We start from the raw sequence: 19,037 nt of genomic DNA on the forward strand, positions 1-19,037 counted from the left end.
ATAAATTACTGGCGCCGTGTCTTTTTTTAAATAAAAAAAGTTATTTAAGTAAAGTAAATGTATAATGTGTCTTTGGGGTGGGTTTGTTCTTGTTAAGGCAACTTATCTTTATCCCTTTTGGTCATACCCTGTCATTGATTTTTATACCGAATACCCGTTGATTTGTGTGGGACTTCAGCAAATAGTACAATGGTAATAAATGGCCATATTTCAAACGAGTGAAAGTTATTTAGCAGAGATCTCAGTTCTTTTTGGGATGGAAGTATATTATTGAGTCCCATACTTGGTGTGTGAATCTGTACCTAAAAATGTTAGGACTTATTTAAATTTTTTAAAATAAATAGGCTAGGGTCCTATCCTGCAAGCAGATTCACACACGCAAAGTTGCTGTAATGCAGAATCCCCTTAAAATCAATGGGAGCCACATGTGTTCAGCATCTTTGGAAAAAGGCCATATATTGGGCCTCTACATATGAGTTCAGGTGCCTAAACGTAGACATACAAATTCTGACGTTCTGATTTGTGACTCTTAAAGCCAGCTATTATAGAATGACTGTAAATTAGAGCTAGTCTGTATTTATTAGATTGTATGAGAGAAAACTGGACAATCTTTGCTGAGGCGACCCTTCAGATCTGATTGTGGAGTCTAGAACCTCCTTTTGAAAACAGCACGATAGGTCACAAATGAACCTCACAACATATTTGAGATGAAATAAAGTTAATTTAAAATTAACTGTGGGAATATATTTATTTTTAAAAGGCTGGCACGGTGACTCTGATGCTTTTTTCTTTGCACATAGCCTTGTGCACATAGGAGGGTGAATCTGAAAAGTTAGGCCTATAATTGTGCTTTTTTTTTTTTAAAAATGTATTTTGCATTTGCCTGGTTGAAATGGTCTTTAATTACGGCTTGCAATTTGATTTCAAAAGTTGAACCTGAAGACTGATGAGATTTTATGATGAGATTACTGGTTCTGTGGATGAAGGGAAAGCAGTGGATGTATTGTTTCTTGACTTTAGCAAAGCTTTTGACACGGTCTCCCACAGTATTCTTGTCAGCAAGTTAAGGAAGTATGGGCTGGATGAATGCACTATAAGGTGGGTAGAAAGTTGGCTAGATTGTCGGGCTCAACGGGTAGTGATCAATGGCTCCATGTCTAGTTGGCAGCCGGTGTCAAGTGGAGTGCCCCAGGGGTCGGTCCTGGGGCCGGTTTTGTTCAATATCTTCATAAATGATCTGGAGGATGGTGTGGATTGCACTCTCAGCAAATTTGCGGATGATACTAAACTGGGAGGAGTGGTAGATACGCTGGAGGGGAGGGATAGGATACAGAAGGACCTAGACAAATTGGAGGATTGGGCCAAAAGAAATCTGATGAGATTCAATAAGGATAAGTGCAGGGTCCTGCACTTAGGACGGAAGAATCCAATGCACCGCTACAGACTAGGGACAGAATGGCTAGGCAGCAGTTCTGCGGAAAAGGACCTAGGGGTGACAGTGGACGACAAGCTGGATATGAGTCAGCAGTGTGCCCTTGTTGCCAAAAAGGCCAATGGCATTTTGGGATGTATAAGTAGGGGCATAGCGAGCAGATCGAGGGACGTGATCGTTCCCCTCTATTCGACATTGGTGAGGCCTCATCTGGAGTACTGTGTCCAGTTTTGGGCCCCACACTACAAGAAGGATGTGGATAAATTGGAGAGAGTCCAGCGAAGGACAACAAAAATGATTAGGGGTCTAGAACACATGACTTATGAGGAGAGGCTGAGGGAGCTGGGATTGTTTAGTCTACAGAAGAGAAGAATGAGGGGGGATTTGATAGCTGCTTTCAACTACCTGAAAGGGGGTTCCAAAGAGGATGGCTCTAGACTGTTCTCAATGGTAGCAGATGACAGAACGAGGAGTAATGGTCTCAAGTTGCAGTGGGGGAGGTTTAGATTGGATATTAGGAAAAACTTTTTCACTAAGAGGGTGGTGAAACACTGGAATGCGTTACCTAGGGAGGTGGTAGAATCTCCTTCCTTAGAGGTTTTTAAGGTCAGGCTTGACAAAGCCCTGGCTGGGATGATTTAACTGGGACTTGGTCCTGCTTCTAGCAGGGGGTTGGACTAGATGACCTTCTGAGGTCCCTTCCAACCCTGATATTCTATGATTCTATGACTGGAATTTGAATAGCATTATTTGCCTGAAATTTTTCAGGCTTCTAGTTGGATTTCCAGGGAGTTAAATGGAGAAAAGATTTCATGTACCCTCTTAATTTGACCTTTGGGATGCAAGACTCAATAGAATAACTATTTTACTACCACTTGAAACATCTGAGCACATATTAATTAGATGTCTTGAAATACCAGTACAATGCAGACTGAAGGCAATCAGGAATATAGTACATTGTAATTGGTAGTATGTAAGCATCTCTTATTCCAGTCAACTAATTTTTTAAAAGTTCCATTATGTGTGTGTTCATTAGAGTATTATGAAATCTTGATCAGATTCTTATATGAAAACCACGCCTATTTAGACACACGTTGTGCAATATAGCAATACAAGTGTCAAATGCCTTTTTACTATCCAGATATTGTTTTATGAGTAGTTGGGTTATATCAAAATTACTACAAGCCAAGAACAAACTGTCATGGACAAGTTGAGAGCTGTTTGCCTGGCAGTACAGGAAAAATAATGCGGTGAAGAAAGAGGCAATAATTCTACTTTCTATCTGTAGACTCGATGCTGGTACATTTGGAGCAATGGGAGTTGGGCTAGGATTTGCTATAGCAGCTGCAATGGTGGCTAAAGATCAGACACCTGAACGGCGAGTGATCTGTGTAGAAGGAGACAGTGCTTTTGGATTTTCTGGCATGGAAGTGGAAACTATTTGCAGGTAAAAAAAGGTTTTTGATCAAGTAAACCATCTTAATTTATTATCCCTGTCTAGCTGACAGACTGTCCAGATCAGGGAAACTGACTGTACACAAAGTGCAGTTAAATACACAAAGAAAACAAACTGAAAGAATACAGAAAAATATTTTGTCTTACTAATATTAGGTGCTACTTGTTGTGACAAATGGGGGAATTTTTCTAATATGTTTATAAACTATCTGTCTGACTCCGTGTCTATCCCTTTGGCATTGCTTCCTCTTGTGGAGGGAAAGGGGGAGAACTTTTCTCCCTGGGACATGGGAGATCAGCCTAGGTATTTGAGAAGTATAGCCACTAGGATTGTCTGGGCTGGGATCAACACATTTGAATGGAAGCCTTAATGACTGAACATTAACTCTTTAGAGCAAGTTATTTCCCAGCACCACCACCATCTCTCTGCAGGGAAGCAGGGCAAAAGCCCTAGCAGGAAAGCAAAGGGAGAGGAGGTAGACGGACAGTGGGGCAAGCGAAGATGGAGCTGAGAGAAGGAGGGCATGGCAAAGCCATGGCTTCCATGAATATGAACTCTGTACTAAGCCTACCATTGTCATGCTAACCTAAAGATTTACAGATTCTAGATTCCAGGTGATAATAAAGATCCCCTTGTTATCCAAAGGCTGCCTGGTGTAGGCTGCAGATACTTAATGAAAAGCATTGCGCCCCGAATGGGAGTGAGGTGACTAAGTCTCTCTCAGACGTGTGGTTCATCTGGACTCACCACAGAGAGCCATGGAGAGAGAAGGGGGAGGGGGGGAGATTGTTGGAGCCCAAAGGGCTAGTTTGCGAGTCATGGTGGCCACAGGCCTGCCCCTGTGGATCACTCTGGGTCCAACATGCTAAAGGGGTCATTCCCAGGAGACTGGTTAGAGGCCAGAGCATAGACCAGACCCTGTGAATCTATGATACTTTTAACAATAGTAGGTATAAGAACTTTCAGACAGAAGTGATTCTTTTTGGTAGAGTGTCCCTTTAGCGCTTCACAGAAAGATGCAATTCTTTAGAATTTCTCCCATGATCATTCTTTTATTTATGAATGGTTGCAGGTATAACTTGTCAGTTGTAATTATCGTAGTAAACAACAATGGGATATACCGTGGTTTGGATGCAGATACTTGGAAGGAGATGTTAAAGTCTGGAGAACCAACTGTGTGGTGAGTACCTCTAACCTATGTGCTTTTAATTAACTAAGAAGCAACCAAGAGGGTCTTTTTATCCATGGCTAGTATTTTCTGTTCTAGTCGAAAAGCTTTGCGGTGTCAGATCAGTAACTAATTGGCAACAAGTCTACCTTTACGCAATCACCATGCCCAGTTATACACAACTAAGTTCATAGGAACTGAATTACGTGTCCCACAAGCATAGGAGAAACTTAGAGGGCCAGCATAACGACCATTTAAAAGTACTAAAATTGGCATAATCCTAGTTAGTCATTCTTGCAGTTTTAACTCTATGTACCATAACTCTATGTATTCCATTTTAACTCTATCTACTCTTTTTGCTTCTTTCAGTGCACCACCTGTTTGTCTCCTGCCAAATTCTCACTATGAGCAGATTATGTCTGCATTTGGGGGTAAAGGGTACTTTGTAAAAACACCAGAGGAACTTCAAAATGCCCTAAAAGCAAGCCTGGCAGAGAAGCAAGTGCCTTCCCTTATCAATGTAATGATCAACCCACAATCTGACAGAAAACAGCAGGTACGTGTTTTCATTTTTCTCAGGCTCTGATGGACAGACCCCCTGTATCCTCCTGAACCTCTGTTGAGACATGGGGAGAGGTTGCTGGTCAGCAGCGAGGCTCTGTGGAGATGCAGGGATCCCCACATGCTCAGCTCTTTGTCATATCAGGGCCTTTGACTTCACCATCTTCCTTACTTATATTTTCCTAATTGTCCTTATTTATTGACAATTTTGTTATGAGTGTTGTCGCAGTATCAAAAATCCTTTCTCTGTGCTCCTACCAAAGAAATTGAGAATAAAATGATATTTTCATAAGCAGTGTTACACAATTCCACAAGAGCAGGATTGTATGTTAGTAAATACATGTTTGCATTCTACTCCACCTATCTGTTTTGTTTCTGTTTTTTTGTTTCCAGGATTTTCACTGGCTGACTCGTTCTAATATGTAACCAGAGATAACAGAGCGCAATAATCCTAGCCAATACATCTGCTTCAGCCAAACTAAATCATTTTCCAGGAGTAAAACTGCTAAAGCTATATTTTATAATTATTTACATAAGTGTCTGAAATCCTAGTTTTGTTTCACTTCTTTTTTTAAAAAAAAAATAATCATAATATGCACAAGAGACACCTAAATGTACATCAGTGTCCACTCAACGGAAATCTTCCTTTTATGGCTATGAACCAGATCATATAGAAACACTTGAATAATAAAATCATTTTTTTCTTTTTACTACAAATGTAACAGATCAGACTTGTCAATTAAATCCGTAGTCCTTGGGGGGCCTGGGAGAGGAAAGGGAATTTGTTTATGGAAAAATCTTTGCAATCAGAGTCTTTCTGTCCTTTGTTTTTTGGGTTGGTTTTTTTCCCCCTCTTGACCAACATGCTGCTTACTAGAGAGCTTGTTTTATAGAGCCCAAATTTGAGTCCCTTACTTGTGGTTGGATCCTCTGCTAGAGGTGCTGAATATCTTCGCTTTCCATTCCCACAGTCCATTGGGGTTGACAGTCCTCAGCACCTTTCAGGGTTGGTGCTCAGCCTCTACTCCAGCAAAATATCCACTAATTTCAATGAGAGTCTTGTCAGAAAAGGACTAAGCCCTTAATTTCTTGCACTGTATTTTTCTGTACAGAGATGCAGGCTTTGGGTTGACAATTTTGTATCCTAGAATCACTTCAGAAACTTCTAAAGTGTTTATTAAAAAATGCCAGATTTCACTGCAATACTGAATTTATTTGTTTGTATTAATTTCTACAGCCTGCTAACTGGAACCTGCTGTACTTGCAGAAAAGAAAATCTTAAATTACTGCCTTATCCACTTGTTCCCACACATACCTATCACGCAGAAATCAGTAGTGCACAAGAATTCAGAAATAAACATTCCAGGATTAAGAGATTGCAAAGTGTTCAAAGTTGGGACCAGTTGAGGGGACCGGTGAACTTGGGGTTGGCTATAGGTGTCACCTGGGTTAAAACTGGGCCAGTGCCAGCCAGCTGAGGGGATGCACAGGCTATGGCTGGGGTTAGGGTTGGGCCCAGCTGAGGGGGGCCTCTGGGCTAGAGATGGGGCCAGCGCCAGTTGGCTGAGGGTTGCCCCCTGATTAAGGTTGTGGTTATGTTTGTGGCCAGCTGAGAATGCCCAAAACTAATGTCAGGGTTGGGGCTGGCTGAGTGGGCCCCTGAAATCAAGGCAGGGTTAGGGTAGGAGCCATCTAAGGGTGACCTGGGCTAGGGTTGGGGCCAGGATCAACAGGCTGAACTGGCTCTCTGAGCCCTCATGGTTCCACAGAGGGCACCCGGGCAAGGGTGAGTGTTGGGGCTAGCATGGGGGTCCAAAGCTACAGTGGGGATTTGGACCAGTAGGGTTAGGGTGAGGGTTGGGAATGGCCAGGGGCCCAGTATAAGTTTAGGATTTTGGGGCTCTCAGAGGGCTAGGGTTAGGAGTGGGAATGACTGAGGGTCTGGGGTTGTTGATAGGATTGGGGTTGGCAGGGATCCCTGAGATAGGGTAAGGAATACCTGGGCTAAGATGTGGGTAGGGGCTGGAATGGGGACCTGGTTAACATGAGGGTTGGGGATGGCTAGGTCAGCCAGGTGAGAGATGGAGCTGAGCAGGGTCTCTCGGTTAGCATGAGGGTTAGGGCCAGCTGGGGTCCCCAAATAAGGGTTGGGGTTTGGGTCATGTTGTATTAATTTAGATGGAATAAATGGGCCAAAAGTGTTAACGTAACCCAGTTGCTGTTTGAGGTTTGTCATAAAGATCTCAGCCTGCTTAATACCATGGCAAACACCATAAAAATCCTTGTAACCTTTTATTAAAGATACAGGAAAGAAGGGAAACCAATTAAAGCTTTTGAAATATAAAGTACTGAATAAGGTTTTCATTTTAACAGCATTTCTTGTTCCCTTTCCTTATAGCTGAAGAGAGTTTTTAGAAGGAAAAATCCCATTGTTTGACAATCTTACATGGCATTAGAGATGTTAATAACTGTCCTTTAGCAGAAAAGGGACGAAGTTAGTTGAGATGATCTGGAGCTGTTGTTAAAGTCCAATCCAGTTTCCTAGAAGGCAGAATAAAACAAACCCACACAAACTGGGAGAGAAAAGAACAGCAAAGATAGAAAATGCATCTTCTGTCTCTGGTATTGACTCTCACTTGCTACCTCACAGCCGGACAAACGCAGGTACAGCGTACAACCTTATCAGCCACTCTGAGTCCTGGCAAACTTGTACCAGCACTGGGCTGTTTAGGGCCTTGCTTTTGGTTGTCTCTTCCTAGTCACAGCAGGGAAAGAGAGAAAACCTCACATCCCAGATTGTGTTTGGGATTCAGCCAGAGCTGGTGGAGATGGTGATCTCATCTGGGTCCCTCCCTGGCTCAGCCTGGTCAGGACATCTGTCAGGATCAGGATGGCAAAGGCCTGGGGTCCCAGGAGATAGCGTGGATAGCAGTCATGATGGTGAAGCTCACTCATTAGGGCTATTTTCCAGCACACCAGTTTTGGTTCACTAATTTCTGGTTCCACATTTCTCTTGTTTACGAGCGTGATCTTAACGCGTGCCTTGAGCTATGGCCATAGGCCTCTTTGTTTGGGCTAACTGAGTCTCCCTTTTGAACCTTTTCCCATCAACATTGGTTGTTCTAGGTTATTGTGAACATCTTATGAACTTACATTGACTTTTTACATTCAAATTCACAATTAGGGTAAATTAGCAGTCACCAGGAAGCCTAAAGGTAGAGTTAGGTTTGGGGCTGGCTGGGGGCATGGGTCAGAGTGGGGTCCCTTGGTAAGGGGTGGGGCCAGCATAGGGCCCTGGGTTGGGTTAGGTTTGGGGCCTTCTGAGACCATTCGTTGGGGATGGGGCCAACTGGGGGGCCCAGGGCTGGCATGGGGCCCTAGACTAGGTTTAGTATTATGGCTGGAGGCTCTAGGCTAGGATGATGTTTGGAGCCGGCTGGGGTTAGGGATGTGGCTGGCATGGGAACTGCATGCAAGTGTTAGGGATGGGGCCCCAAGCTAGGGTTCGTCTTGGGGCAACTAAGGGCCCCAGTTGAGCGTTGGGGATGGGGCCAACAGATGGCCCAGGGTGAGGGTGAGGGATGGGGCCAGCCAAAGTTCTGGTTCTGTATACCATGAAAAATAAAGTTAGAAAATAAGAACGGCCATACTGGGTCAGACCATAATAGCCATTGATGGACCTGTACCCTGTAAACTTGTCTAATTCTTTTTTGAACCCTGTTATATTTTGGGCTTTCATAGCGTCCCCGGGCATGAGTTTCACAGGTTGACTATGCACTGTGTGAAGTACTTAGTTATGTTTGTTTCAAATCTGCTGCCTATTAATTTTATTGGTTCTTGTGTTATGGGAATGAGTAAATAACACTTCCATATTCACTTTCTCTACACCACTCATGATTTTGTAGCCCTCTATCATATACCCCTTAGTTGTCTCTCTTCTAAGATGAATAGTCCCCGTCTTTTTAATATCTCCGCAGGTGGAAGCTGTTCCATTCCCCTAATCATTTTGATTGCCCTTCTCTGTATTTCCTCCAATTCTAATGTATCTTTTTTCAGCTGGGGGAAACCAGAACAGTACACAGTATTCAAGGTGTGGGCATACCATGGATTTATATAGTGGCATTATGACATTTTCTTTATTATCTATCCCTTTCCTAATGGTTCCTCACATTGCTTTTTTGATTGCCACTGCACATAGATCAGCCCCCTCATTTTTACTGAAAAATTCCTGGGTTTTACAAAAAGTATTATTCATTTTTTTCTGATTTTCACCCTACTTTTGTATCATTCAAATATGTAAAAAAATGTGTATTTGGAAAATATAATACATTGCATGAGCTATATGTATTATGATCATACATTAGTCTGTGTGTATATGCAAAGTTGCCTGTTGAAGTCAGACTATGTATTAGTCTAGAAGATACACGCAATAAACAAACTGGCATGCACACAAGCTCTGAGTGCATGCACATCTGAACATACTGATGAATCTCAAGTCTACCACGTGCACATTTCAAGCTGTGAGATCGCAGTTTAAAGATTTGATACACTAAAATGGGAGGAAAATGAAAATCTGTATTAAAATACATTTCAGAACACAAGGAAGTATTCAAAAGTTTTTAAAAAAACAAAAACAGAAGAAAAGAATGAAGTTGAGTGTATGCACTGCAAATGGTGTGGCCCAATTATTAAATGTAAGTATTTATAACCTAATAGTTCTAAGTCTACAACAGTAAACTCTTTATTCAAATGAAAAGTTTTATTTGGGGATTAGAGAGATATTGTTCTCTAAAACTCAGGGATTGTGTTCTGAGTTCTGTTTTAGTTCTGCAGCAAGCCACATGGATGAACGGAATTCAAAGCATTAATCTACTGAATACTTTTTTCCCCTGTCTTCCCATCCACCAAAATAAACTCCAGTATTTACCAGAAAAGTTAATAGTTATACTGATTTTCACCTGTTTTTGTTGTGGTGGTAATATTCACTGATAAATTCCTAGGAAAAATTAAATAAAATAAAAACTGAAAACAGAGGGCCCTACACATTGAGCAGATGTTTTCAGACAACTGTCCATGATGACTCCAAGATCTTTCTTGAGTGGTAATACCTAATTTAGATCCCATCATTTTGTATGTACAGCTGGGATTATGTTTACCAATGTGCCTTACTTTGTATTTATCAACATTGAATTTCATCTTCCATTTTGTTGCCCAGTCACCCAGTTTTGTGAGATCCCTTTGCACTCAAATTTGGACTTATCTGTCTTTAGTAATTTTGTATGCTCTGCAGATTTTGCCACCTCACTGTTTACCATTTGGTCCTGGTGACTTATTACTGTTAAATTTATCAGTTTGTTCCAAGTCCTCCTCTACTGCCCTCCCAAGGTGGGACAGTTCCTCATATTTGTCACCTAAAAAGAATGGCTCACGTATGGCAATTTCCCTCACATTGACTACAGTGAAGACCAATACAAAGAATTAATTTACCTTCTCCGCAACACCATTGTCTTCCTTGGGTGCCCTTGTAGCACCTTGATCATTCAATTGTGGAATAACCAGAGAGAGCAAATAAGCAACAGTATCATCTGATTCAAAAGGGTTTGAATCGTATAGGTATCTTGTCCAGAAAATGGCCAAATTAGGAAATAAAATGGTAAACAGGCCAAACATCTAACCCTCCAGCCAGGAAAGGGTTATACAAATCATCACCCTCAGGAAGAGGAGGAACGTGGCATTTCTGCTGCTTTTGTATTCTGCTTCCAGGGGGCTGTTAAGATTTGTCTTTTATTGTTCAACCCGGTCAGAAGATATAAAGTACCTGTGCTGGGGCCCAGTAATGCACAGTTCTTAACACTCTTAAATCAGTCCAACAAAACATATGCTGTAATATTTCTGCTCAGTCATCATAGAGTGTTAAGCCCATGCAGACATTAGTCCAGTGTGCATCTATGCATACAGGCACCTTTGTTCCTGTTGGCATTCTCAGCTTGCTGGCTGCGTGGTGGTGGTGTTTCATAAGAGTTTGCTTTACTGTTTGTTGTAAAGGATTTTGTAAGCAAACTGTTTGCTGTATAAATGGTTGTGTGTGTAGAATACATTGTTGGTCCAAGCTGTTAGCCTAGGTTAAAGGCTTTGCAGGCTTGTTTCCATTTGGATGAAAATTGGAAGGTAAAACTCAGGTATATTCTTGGCCTTACTGTGTTTAGGGAAAACCTACAGAAAATCCTGTTTCCCTGAACACAGTAGAAACAAACAGCAAGCAGTTTCCTTGCACTGAAATCCCTAAGTCTGCCGCTCCAGCGCACTCTATGCCCAAGAAGTTCTGTCCCTCTGCTTTCTCTTACAGTCACTGTCACTGGGCCAATAGCTTCCCTCCTCCTCCTCGTGGCCTGGGATCACTATGCAGGTAGCCTGCCTCAGTTTCCCCTCTTGGGCTGTTCAAATAAAACTTCATCCAAGCCACCCTGTTCCAGTCACACTCTCAACTCCAGTACGCGCAGCCTACAACAAATATCCTAGCATTTGCAATTAGGGAAACCCCAGTTAACCCAACGTGGTTTAGCGCTGCTCTGGTCATGTGGCCTAGTGCCTTGGGTCATAACCCCCAATGTCTGCAGCTGCTTTTACTATATAAAGGGGCTTAACTGCTCATTCTGTTGAGCCTGAAAGAGAGTGCTTGGTACCCATTGGGTGTAATGAGGTCTGTGATTATCTCTGAATCCAAGACCAACTAGCTATTGGCACCTTTCAGTAATACACCATCTAGTATCAGTATTTTCCTACACATTTATTTGTAACAGAATATTATGATTAGCAAGTAACAGCTATTCTAAAGCAGACCTTTGCTGTTTCTTTTGATGGCATGACTCAAGCCAGATGGACAGGGCTGAGAGAGATCCTGAGTAAAGCAGACCATTTCAGCTATTTATGGCACGTACTAATATAGATGAAAATGCTTTCAGTGTCTGTTCTTTCCAGGAATCTAGTAGGCTGACTGAAATAGTGCAGAAAGAAATGAGGGGAATTAATTTAGAAGGCAATCTGCTTGCTTGAGTCAATAATCCAAGAAGTTTTCCTCTCTTATCATGGTCTCGCCTGCAAGGTGGGAGCACTGTATGGAAATGTGCTCTTAAAAAAAGCCAAACAAAGCCAGCAGTTTGATCCAGTGTTTTAGTGCTTTCCATATGTGTCTGTCCCACTATTTTAAAAACAGCAAAACAACCATACAATATTTTGGGTCAAGTTCTGCCCAGTCGAAATGGATGCAATGAAGTCTGAGGTGCAGGGATGCAATTGAAGGCAGAATTCGGCCCATCCAGTTTTTGGCCTAAAGTAATGTGTTGAGTAGCCCCCACAGTGCTTTGTAAGTAAGAAGAGCCATGAAAAAGTCAAGGGCAGTTTCTAATGTGTTCATCTGTATTTACACGAGCTTTGCCTGTGGTTATGAGTGTCACTTGTGCAGTCATAGGCTGAGAGAAATGGAAAAGACAACCACGCATTTCTAACATGCTAATGAGGCTCAAAAACATATATTTGGTAGCCATTGCTTTCCATCCGTGTTCTCCTTCAGGCACTCATCCAACTAAGCCCCACAGTGGTTGCAGAAAAGTCTCTCTTTGCAGGAATCAGCCCATCTAAACTAAAACCAAAAGTTGAGCATTTCTGATTTTTGACAGATTTGTCATCAGGGTCCTTGACAGTGTCATTAAGGATAACGTGAACATGCTCCTAGCATTTTATAGTCCATGACTCGGAGAGGTGCTGATTGCCAGTACCTCCACTGCTACTGATAACCTCCAGTTATATGAATTCTAGCCCCTCTTTGCAACTGCATTAAGGCACTGCTGTAGTTTATGTAAAAAAGTATTAATATGCTCAGTAGGGCCTGACCCAGCAGGGTGCTGAGTACTCTCTGCTCACCCTGAGTTAAGTAGGATGTGAGGATGGTTACTTCACATCCTGTGAGCCGCTAAACATGTTTTAAGGATTCATATTTTGGGCATTTACAAGATGTTTAAAATACTACAAGTAATTGATCATATCAGGCCCAATCCTGCACCACTGAAATCAATAGGAATTTTACCATTGATCTCAGCGTGAGCAAGATCTGTGCCCCTTTACTCATGTTTTATTTGATCCCACTTGTTGTTACCTAGCACATTGCTTTTATATATAAACTCCAAAAATACATCTGAAACAGGTCAATTTAGGAGTTTTTAAACCTTTTCTTCATTGTATGGTCGGGAAAGTGCTGCACTGTTGTTTTTCCTCCTTCAATTTGACACAATAAATTAGCTCTAAGGTTAAGTCCTTGTGTGTCAAGTTGCTATTCAGAGGGACGTTTGAAAGCCAAGTTACTGAACCCTCAAAAATAGGGGTTAATAATGGAAATGCTGACACAGCCTTAATTATAGCTCCATAATTCTGCAAGAGGAGCTTGGAAAATGCATTTGTCTAGTTTGATTAGGTACAGCTGTTATCCTCTATTTAGAAGACAACAACACTGGCATACCGGAATGATTAGACAATGCTAAGTGTCTGGCCACGATAGTAGCAGGGTGCTGCTGGGTTTCTTAATTCCTAACAAAAAATAAATATTCAGTACCTCTCAGTCTACTAATGTCCTGATCCTGCACTCTTTGAAGTCAGTGGAAAATTTGCCATCGACTTCAATGGGAGTAGTGTGAAGCCTTAAAGGCCAAGTGTGGGATGCATAGTTAACAAGGAAAAGACAGTGGAAAATTCACTGTGCCAGAAAAGCCCAAACCGAAAGCTCCAGTGAGGCTTATGCTCACTGTCATTTCTCTCTCTTATCTCAATGCTTTCATTTAATAGAACATCTGTGAAGTTAACAAACAGTCGCAACACCCTTTCTACTTCCCCCCTGTGCCATTCCTCCAGTCTGGCAGGTATGGAGGGACATTTGACTCAAACACCTAGCTCTGATCCCTGTTCCAGGATCAGTCCTGCTCTTTGATAAACTTGTGTAGGCCTGTGTCACCGCCACAGATCACACGTGATTTTCAGCTCTGTGGATAGCTCTTGTGTAATCCAAAAGCAGGAGGAACCCTTGGAAAGATGGTTGAGAGAATCAGAGTAAACTGAAAATGGTATGGTAATTTTAAAAAAAGATAGCGTTAATACAGATTTTAGGCCCTGATTCAGCATGACACTTAAGCAATCATCACTGGAAGTATTCGTGTAAAGTTAAGCAAATGCTTAAGTCCTTTGCTGAATTAGTGGTGTTCTGGCCTCTCCTCCATCACATGCATATGCTGGGGGATGCAGAGGAGGGTGACAAACAGCAAGCAGCACTACGTTATCCTCCACTGCACAGATGCACTGCCTTTATGAGCCCTGTACATGGTAAAGAGGCCATTGAGCAATGGGAGAATCAGGCCTAGTGCAGCTGCATTGCCAGCCTCCATAATATCCTTTGGTGCAGACAGCATGAGGCTGGAATACACGTGAAAGCAATGTCATTAATACTTTTCCAACAGGAATGCTCACGTAGAAGAGTTTTGTGCTTTGAGGTATTTAATTGGTTGTACTTCTTGGCAGGGGTAAATTATAAATCATTTAAATTAGCAGCCGTCACAGCCAGCTCCTGGCGCACATTCTTTGGCCTCATACCTACAGCAGCATTGCAGTGATATTAGGATAGCTGGTAAGTTTTGCACTGGGCAGCAGTGCAGAAGCCATTTAGAGTAAGCTCTAAATGAAAAGGAGATGAAAACGTTACCAGAGACCCTCTCCTCTGACAGGAGTGGCTGTAAATATCAACAAGAGCCCAGCTCATAACTGAGATTTATTTATATTCCCCTTCCTCTGAAAACAATATTTATTGTTTTTGTGTGATAGCACCTAGAGACCTCAGCTAAGCTTGGGGGTCACGTTGTACTAAGAACTGTACAAACCTATAATAGTACAGAGCTTGGAGTGGGAAAGAGGCACAGTAGCAAGTCGATGAGACAAACAAGCAGGTGTGAGGAGGAGGGGGAACAACAATAATAGAGAGTTTCAGTGTTTGATTTATGACTGTAAAATTATTCTTGTTCATTTCAGCACCTGGTATTTGTAGGCCAGGCTTGACATGAGTAACTGGTCATGGGTGAGGCCTCGTTTCTTGGGAGACAGGATTAGGGAGGTAAATGGATCAGCAGGCTGGAAACAGACTGTTTGTACTAGCTCGGATAAGGGGGAACACCCAGGGAACAATTTACAATGAACAAGATCCCAATGGATAAGATAAGCCTAGAACATTAAATGAGATAGAGAGTATGTCATGCATGGACAATGGAGGCTGTGCAGGGATTGGTTCCTACAAAGTAAGAAAGCCAGTCCCAAAATGTGTAATGCAGTATGTAGTAAAAGTAATGTAATGTGTAAATGTATAGAAAAGAAGTTGCAGTGTAACATTAGGTGTGTGGTATGCCCTATAGCCACCCCCTGTATTTGAGTCTGATCAACTCAGCACAACTTTGCTGTATACCAGATAAAGGAACCTGGACTCAGACTGAATTCCTGAAGAACCGAGTGGAAGAAGTCTCAAGGAAATGCCAGAATAGTGGTGCCATGACTCGGCTGCCATTTGTCTGGAGCAGGTAAAGTAACTTCAGTGATGAGCCCAGAGCAAACCAAGGTTCCACCTGTCTGAAGGAGGTTAAGTATACACCCCTTAGTCTGAGGGTTTCTACCTAAGAATAAGGGAAATGGCATTGGAAGGGTTTAAGGGTTTAAATATGAGGAAGTTAGTACCGCCCTGGAGAAGTGGGTTAAATCTAAGGGTGGCCCCTATGGGCTCCCCAAAGAAGTATTAGGGGGAGACTGGGACTGAATGTAAAAGGAACTCCAGAGAGCGGTATTAGATTTAAAAAAGAAAAGAATGCTTGCGGCGCACAGCAGAGAGCTGTTGAATGCCATAAATGATTGGCAGAGCTCAGCAAAGTCTGTTGAATGTGACTGAAATTCTCAAAAAATAGGACCCATAGGCAGCCATGGAAAAAATAGTATCGAGGTTTTTTTTTAATCCAAAGGCAAAGAAAGCCCAAATCAAGGCAGCAGTTTCACCAGGATTATTTCTGGTGGCTAAAACTTTACAAACAAAACATGCCACCTTGAGGGATGGATGCAAAAAGCTTGAAGAGCAAATCAAAGTTGTAGAGGGGGAAAGACACTAAATAGAAGAGTTTCCTCAAAGGGCAGGGAGAGCACAATGTCTGTTACCTATCTTCATAAATCCAAAGTAAAAACCAGGCGTCCTTCAAGGACTTTATTTAGAGAGTACAGCTTTGCAGGCAAAGTGAACTAAGTTAAGAAATAATTGCAAAACCCATCAAAGATAAGCTTAGAACCGCCAAGAAAAAATCAGTTGAGATACTTCGGGAGTCAGAGTTATGGTCCCAGAATTTAGTAGCTTGTGTGAGGTCTTGGGAAGTGTCTTCTGAACGAATGAAAAACTTAAGTGACTATTTAGGAAAAGGTATGTGTAGTTAAAAGGAGCTTTTGCACAAATTAACACAGCAGAGCTTGGAGGGGACTATATAGGCCGGGGCAATGGAAGTAATAAAGTGTTAAAAAGTATATAAAAGTGTTGGTTTGTTTTTTTTAAAAGAATTCTTGGTTTAATAATCAAACCCAGTTATGGCAGTATAACATACCTGGTAAAATCCTTAATAATCAAACAAACTATGCAAAGGAGAGATCAGATGGTGACATCTACTACCACTATGCTCTTTTCCCTGAGATGCCTTGACAGCCATTCTGAAGGAAATATGCCCTTCCTAATGCATGTGTCTGTAAATAACCAGTTGTGCTGGCTGCTGCAAGTACAGCGACAATCTCATTTAAATTGTTTGACTATGAACAATTTAGTTAAAATCACTGACCAAAAAATAGTTTCTGTATGGTTTAACTGCTTCCAAATGCATTAGTAAAACCTGACCTATCATAGTGACCTATTATATAAATTATAGTGATAAATAAATAAAACAGCAGCTAACATTGCCTGTCAAAAAAGTTTAAGTATAAAAATAAGCCTACTGAAGTCTCAAATAACTAAAATACAAAAGAAAAAGGGAAAATGGCAGTAAAACAAAACATTGCTTTAAAAAACAAAAAAAAAACCCAACAATTATCAAAGCCCAGGTCAAAAAAAGTGATATTGCCTGTAAAAACCTTATTCAAAGTTTAAGTATAAAAAATACAAATTGTAATTTAAAAAGTAGGCAGCTTAAATATGTCATTGGCTCATTATTGCAAAAAAAAAAGTTTCTAAAGTATAAAACCATTTAAAAATAAGTTCAAAGGTTCAGCTGGCATGTCTAAGCCAAAGAAGTTTATAATTTTTATGTGGTCTCTTTTAATAACCCGTTTACAGCATAGGAAGAGACTGCAACATTTTAGAAAAAGCTATTTTAAAAACTGTAAAAAGTATGTGTAAAATAAATTGGCTTTTAAAAAAATCCACTGAAAATCCATCCAAATCTTTCATTCAAGGTCGCAGAACTGACACAGATGCTCCTTGGGCAGCAGCCAACGTCTCCTGGTAGTCTTAACTTTGTTAGATAACCCTTTGACTGTCTCAATGCTTTTACAAAGTTTAACATTTTTTAAAGTTAAATTATAAATGTTAAACATAAATTAATAAATAAAAATAGGGACTAAACAGGCGGCCAGAACCAGGATAGTGGGAGGAGACCCTGAATCCCCTTTTCAGTAATAAAGCAACAGCTGAAGAAGCTGGGAAAAAAATACCCACAACATGTGTGCATAAGGATTACTCATGGGTAAAAGAGTTGCAGGATTGGGCCCTAGAGATGGATTGGAGCTGCAACCTCTAGGTCTAGATCGGAACTTCCTCAAAGGCTAGGGAAGTCTGGATGTGGGAGGGCTAGGTTTGGCCTATCTGTAGTCAGATAACCCCAGGAAAGCTTGACAATAAAATATCTTTCTTCTACCAATTTTTACTGTTTTATTTTAGGACAGTTGAGAGCTGAGTAGAGAGAGAAGAGAGAGGTTGGCAACATCTACACCTGAGGACATGGCTGCTCTGAAGTATATGATGCCCATGAAGTGGTTAATTTTTAAAGCTTGTGGCTTTCAGAAGTTATTAGGCAACAGTGCCCTGCCCTCAGGTTGTGTTCACCCAATGAGTATTCTGAAGACTTAATAGTGCTACCTCGTATTTAATCGACTGACTGTATTGTCAGTTGTTGAACAGTGTTTATAGAGATGTGGAATAAGCCAGAACTTTCTTGTCCATATAGTTGGATTTAGCTCATCACAAAGTTAGCTAATTTTTCTGCCTTGTCTCTAGAGACCTTTGGTTCTAAACACAACAGCAGGGAAGTGTTGTGACCATTCTTTGCTTTTCTCATTTGTTACCTTGTTTACTTCAGGAACTGGTTTTGATGGGCTGTACCTGCAGGTAATATCTTCCCAAAGAAATTTTGGCTTCATCATAGAACTGTGAACACCCATGTTGGTAAATGGACCTAATTTTTGCGCACACACAGACAAAAACCAGGTTCTTGTTGTTAAAAATGGCTAGCATTAAATTAATGCTATGTGAATATTCTGCAAATTTTGCAAAGAAAAACATAATTAAAATTATCTTTTCCAGCTCTCCTCTAATTAAATGAATAGGTTTTTTCTGTACTGCTTACTTTGCAGACATAAAGGCATATTAAATTATTGCATTAATACTCTTGTCTTGTTCCCAGTCACACCGCTGAAGATCTTTCATTCGTATGAACTGAAAAGGCTTGATTGGCTTTGTTCTTTAATTAAACTTTTGATTGCACAGGCCTTTGAGATTACTGATGGTTTATTTTAGGTGCATTCATTCTCCTTTGGCCTGCAGATGAAGGAGCTGCCAGCTGAAAGTAGATGGGACTGGGAAGAAGCCTTCTCTTTAATTGAATTGTCATTAATTCTTGCACAGAAAGGACAGGTTCATAAATTCAGTTTACATGGGAGGACTGATCAATAGGGCTCCACCATCCTCTCCCTTCAAGACTTTAGCTCTGGGCTGAAAAAGGCAATAGACAGCTATTGGAGCAGGTAAGGTAGTGGCTGTGTTGTTTTTTGCCTGTAATGATTAGTTGGATTTTTGACATTTACTTAATTAATATAGCATCAAATGTAGATTTTTTGAAGTCCCAGTTTATTCCCTGAAATAAAAAGACTGATATACCCCACCATAACGGATTAAAAGACTGAAGCTTGCAGTGGTGTTAAAGGTTATGGTTGTGGAACAATTTATTTGGGACAGATCCTGCAAAACTTCTAGTCCCACTGGGGTACCTCACCTAAGTAAGGGTCTGCAAGATTGGGGGTTCTGTTGTGTTTGCCTGAAGCTAATGGAATTTAAAAATAGAAATACCCCTAAAATAAATATACTTTCTAGTCTATGCACA

General features: G+C 41.2%; 1 protein-coding gene across 7 annotated transcripts in view; it reads left to right on the top strand.

Moving 5' to 3' along the window:
* Positions 1-18,815, top strand: part of HACL1 (2-hydroxyacyl-CoA lyase 1) — a 47,788-nt gene extending 28,973 nt beyond the window's left edge. For 6 of the 7 annotated variants that reach the window (XM_027822071.2, XM_007053249.3, XM_043540998.1 and 3 more), the window contains 4 exons: positions 2,721-2,879; positions 3,961-4,068; positions 4,426-4,612; positions 5,011-5,822. In XM_027822071.2, the coding sequence (XP_027677872.1) occupies positions 2,721-2,879; positions 3,961-4,068; positions 4,426-4,612; positions 5,011-5,043 (487 nt within the window). In that variant the 3' untranslated portion in view covers positions 5,044-5,822. Of the gene's footprint in view, positions 1-2,720; positions 2,880-3,960; positions 4,069-4,425; positions 4,613-5,010; positions 5,823-15,112; positions 15,222-17,599 lie in introns of those variants that run through there. The other variant, XR_006288973.1, reaches the window with a different exon arrangement.
* The last annotated feature ends 222 nt before the right edge of the window (positions 18,816-19,037 follow it).

Source organism: Chelonia mydas, chromosome 2 (assembly GCF_015237465.2).
Source record: "Chelonia mydas isolate rCheMyd1 chromosome 2, rCheMyd1.pri.v2, whole genome shotgun sequence".
Classification (NCBI taxonomy): Eukaryota; Metazoa; Chordata; order Testudines; family Cheloniidae; genus Chelonia; species Chelonia mydas.